General features: G+C 36.6%; 1 protein-coding gene across 1 annotated transcript in view; it reads left to right on the top strand.

Annotated features, from left to right (window-relative positions):
- Positions 1–4285, top strand: part of Cadps2 (calcium dependent secretion activator 2) — a 575996-nt gene extending 571711 nt beyond the window's left edge. The window contains exon 29 of the mRNA XM_023703422.1: positions 3373–4285. Coding sequence (XP_023559190.1) covers positions 3373–3546 — 174 coding nt within the window. The 3' untranslated portion in view covers positions 3547–4285. The remainder of the gene's footprint in view (positions 1–3372) is intronic.
- The last annotated feature ends 207 nt before the right edge of the window (positions 4286–4492 follow it).

Here is a 4492-nt window from a genome sequence, read left to right as displayed (position 1 = left end):
ATTACTTTATGGAAAACTTTTGGTTACAAAAAGAGAATGCTATAACAAATAAATCATAGAACTTATCATACGGAATTATCTACATATCTGCCCAGCATTTTGTGTGGCAAAAGTGGTAGTTGAGACTGAACTCAAGCCCTTCACGCTGAGCTGCATCCCTTCATGTGAAATTTTAATGTTAGATTGATTTATTTGTGGAAGGAGAGAACACAGTCCCCTCAACATCAGAGTGGCTATTGCATTATGGTCGCAGTGGTGTCCATAGGACATTTAGGGCAGCTACCATAAATCAGCTGCCTGTTTTGCCAGGTGAAAAGAAGACAAGAGAGCAGCACCCTGAGGCAGGCACTTGGAGCCCAACATGCCATTGTGGCAGCCATTGAGAATGGCAGGGAGGATAGTCAAGTGTTGATAACATTTTGTGAATTTAAGACAGAGTGAGTTGGCTGTTGCTTGCTAATAGAATAAAGACATTGCTTTAATTGTATATAAATTAGCCTTTGGGATTACAAATCTGTAATTAAAACCTGCCCTAGCCAACTTAATCTAGATGAAGTCATTCCAATAAACCAAGAAAGACAAATGTATGTCAGTGAGACAGTAATACTTTATTTCATCTGTCAGTAAATGTTTTATGTTCTTGATGTACAATATTTTTAATCTAACTACAATAATAGGCCTGAACACAAATTTCCATGGTAATGATGCAATTCATAGTAGTTTCTAGATTCACTAGAACCTCACTGGTTCTGATATGAGTTACCATGAGTTTGGCACCATTCAGTGTCACTGTCATCATGACTTATGACTCAGAGTAAACTTCTGCCTTTATCATCATAAGCTTCTTCAACATAGAAATATAAAGCTGGTAGATCAAATATGTCTTACATGATTAAATTTGAGTGATAATAGCTTTTATCACTTGAGAAAAACATATTCTCAATGTAAATCATATTTGTTTGGAATATTTCTCAGAGTTCAATTCAGTTTTGGACATTGTTGGACTTTTCAAATATGATTTTTTATTTATATAAAATGATTGTACAGATAAAAACACATAATCCTTCACCTTACAATTTCCATGGTGCTTCTGCATTTGGAATGATGACATGAACATTAGTGAAGTGAGAAAAGACAAGATGATAAATTTCAAAATCCCGGTGCTCCCACTCCCTTATAATGGTCTGTTTTTTCCGGAAAGCTGTCAGTGGAGGCTAGATGAGTTAAATGAGGGCATTAACAGGTATTTCTTAAGTCAGATGAATAAGCACCTTCAGTTCAAGCCTTTGAATTTTGTTCTGGTATTTTCTGTAATGATAGAAGTATTAGAAATCAATTTGTTGTGTTCAGCGAAATCAAACATCTCTCAACTGATAATGTCCAGCTACTGGGGTTAGGATATTGAGACATGAAATGTAATATTCCTCCTTCTTATTTGACTTTTATCGTATATTAAGTGCAAATAATTATTTTAAAGAAGACCCACAACAATCACGAGCAGACTATTGGTAAATTGATATACACTGATTCTTTGGGCAATACATTGAACTCTGTCTGGCTGCTTAATATTCTTAGTGTCGCAGAATATTAGTGAAAAATGTTTAGCATTAAAAATGGTCTTCAAGGGGCCAGGGAGATGGCTCAGTGGAATAAGGGCTTCCCTGGCAAGCACAAGGGTCTGAGTTCAATCCCCAGTTCTGCCAAAAAAAAAAAAAAATGGTCTTCAAAGGTGGAATATGGTAGCACAGGTCTACGGTGCTAGTTATCCAGAGGCTAATGCAGGACTATCACTTGAGCCCAGGAGTTCAAGGCCAGTCTGGGCAACATAACAAGACATCCCCAAAATAATTTTGATAAAGCCTTCAAAGTGCTTGCATACAACAGGATAACTCTACTTGTTCCTTGCTTTTCTATTTAACTAACTTTAGTTTTTTTTGTCCCTCACTTTAAAAAATGAAAATAATACTTGTAATAATATACCAGTCTCCCTTAGTCATGGAAAATATGTGGAGATAATCTCTTTAACAAGTAAACATAAGGAAAGCCCTAGAGCTTACATATTTTAAGTGCCACAGAAGAACATTTTAGAATGTGTGTATACTATTTTATTATAAGAATTATAATTACAATATATGAATAATTTTATTCTTCTGCAAAAATACAAATACTTACTTCATTATCCTATCTGTGGAAGCTTCATGCCAGAATTCAACCTTTTCCTTTCTATGGTGATTTCAAAAAGATAGGGTAGATTTTATACAGACATTTAAGTGTACAAAGTTTATACCTATGGGGGGGATTTTTTTTTAACCAGTATATATATGAACACATTTAAGAATTCACAGACTCTTAGAGTGTGAACTTCTTTTATTGATAACAAGATTAGCCTCTCCCTTGACACATCTGCCCCCCAATCATGCATTTTACAAAATGAAATGTTAGTGTAAATACTCCTCAGTTGAAATACTAACGATTTCTTATTAAAGTATGTACACATATAAGCCATTTTATCTTGGTTACAGATTATTCAAACAGTCATTTCTGTGCAGTTCAACTAGTAGTGTTTTGAGGAGAGGGCTCACTCTGTCACCCGCTAGTCACAACATTTTGATCGGCTCACAGTGATTATAGTCTGAGTGCTGCTGTTCCACGTCAGTCACTCCAGAAATGTGTCACCAAGACGACCGATGTAGGCAGCCACCATCTGTGTGCACTAGTGGATTATCCATGATGTTTTACTAAATGCCAAATAGATTACATACAATTATGCACATGTGGTTTGATCAAATAATTTAGTGAATGCTTAATTTTAAAAGTGTATGACAGTGAGAGATACATTGCCATCAATCCCCCTCAACATATACACTTCAGACACTTCTAACTTCAAACACGCCTCTCCCACTGGCCTTGCCACGTTCTGAAGCAGCTCTGGAGGTCATCTTTTCTTAGGGTCTTCAGTTCTGTGGCTATAGTTGCCTTGTTGTGTGGAAATGATTCCAGATGTTTATCTTTTATGGTCACCTTGTCTTTGGCAAAGATCCGGAAGTCAAATGGTACCAGGTTCTGTAGAAAGGATGGGCAAGGACACACTATAGTTTTTCTATTCAACTGTGGTATTCAGCATACTTTTGCTCAGACTTCATAAAGACACACATGAAAAGGGACTTCCAGAACTGCTTGAGAGAGTAGTGAGCCTTTGGAAGGGTGTGCTCAAAGTGAGAGAAAGCATTTTGAGGGAGATTAACGGCAATGTTTTTCACAGCAAATAAATTTTTCAATGTAAATATTTACTGTGTATTTAGGCCGCACCTCATGTCTGTGTGCATTCATGTAATCCAACTTATCTAAGCAAAGTCTCTCTTCTTCCTCCAGAAAACTTATAGGGACTTTCGGTTGCAGGGTGTATTGGAAGGAACGCTGAACAGTAAGACCTATGACACTCTGCACAGACGCCTCACAGTGGAAGAGGCCACTGCCTCAGTTTCTGAAGGAGGAGGGCTTCAGGGCATCACGATGAAAGACAGTGATGAAGAAGAAGAGGCCTGATGTCGCACAGTGCTGGCAAGAAAGGAGGACATCCACACTGGCTTTTGTACTTTGTCCTTGTAATTATATTTGTCTTGACCAAATAAAAATGCTTGTATTTCTTTAAGAAATAATTTGAAGTTAGAGTTAAAAGCAGAAAATGCCAAGTATTGTTTTAGAAGATCATTGAGTTTTGTGTAGCCTGACCTAAGATGAGCTTTGACTCTGTGATTGGAACATGAATTTTTTTCTTTTTAAAGCAAATCTGACCTTTTCCCCCCATGTAATCACATCAAAGCAATGTCCTGTGTGTACAGTGAAATATGTATTTTCCATACTATCACATTGTGAGAAGAAGTCACTTTTGATCACTGTGCCAACCCTCTTGTACCTTTGTCAAAATGGCGTGTACCTTACAGTTTATAATTTATGTGCCAGGCTGGTTTTGTAGCTACTTCACCAGTGTTGTGATGTGCATTAAAACTTGAACCTTGGTTTTTATGACCCTGAAATTGTCCGCAGGTGTAATCCTGGGCTTACGGGACTACTAGACCCAAAAATAGACTAGATTATCCTGTGGGCTTGTGTCTTGTTCCAATCTGAGCATTTAAGTGTAAGAACTTCCAAGACGTGCTTTCAGCAACGTACATACTCCTACTTCTAAGAGCTTGCTGGCAGTGAATGCACTTGGTCGTCACAACCTCTGTATTTATTAGACTTGTATAGATTAAATGCAGTAAAAGATGTTTGCAATACTTCAGGTATTTGTGTTTGGCTCTGTTTTTTGTTTTGTTTTAGATCAAATAAAAGATATTAACTATTTTGTACTAGAGGGCACAAATATTCATTTTTAAAAATTGCGATGACAAAATATTCCTAAGAAAAAATACTATATACTCAAATAGTATATATGATTAGCTAATATTCACATTTAATGTTAACTAATAATTAGTATTAACAATGCTAG

This window comes from Octodon degus, unplaced genomic scaffold (genome assembly GCF_000260255.1).
Source record: "Octodon degus isolate 3935 unplaced genomic scaffold, OctDeg1.0 scaffold00170, whole genome shotgun sequence".
NCBI classification, from domain to species: domain Eukaryota; kingdom Metazoa; phylum Chordata; class Mammalia; order Rodentia; family Octodontidae; genus Octodon; species Octodon degus.
This window is presented reverse-complemented; position numbering and strand designations above follow the sequence as displayed.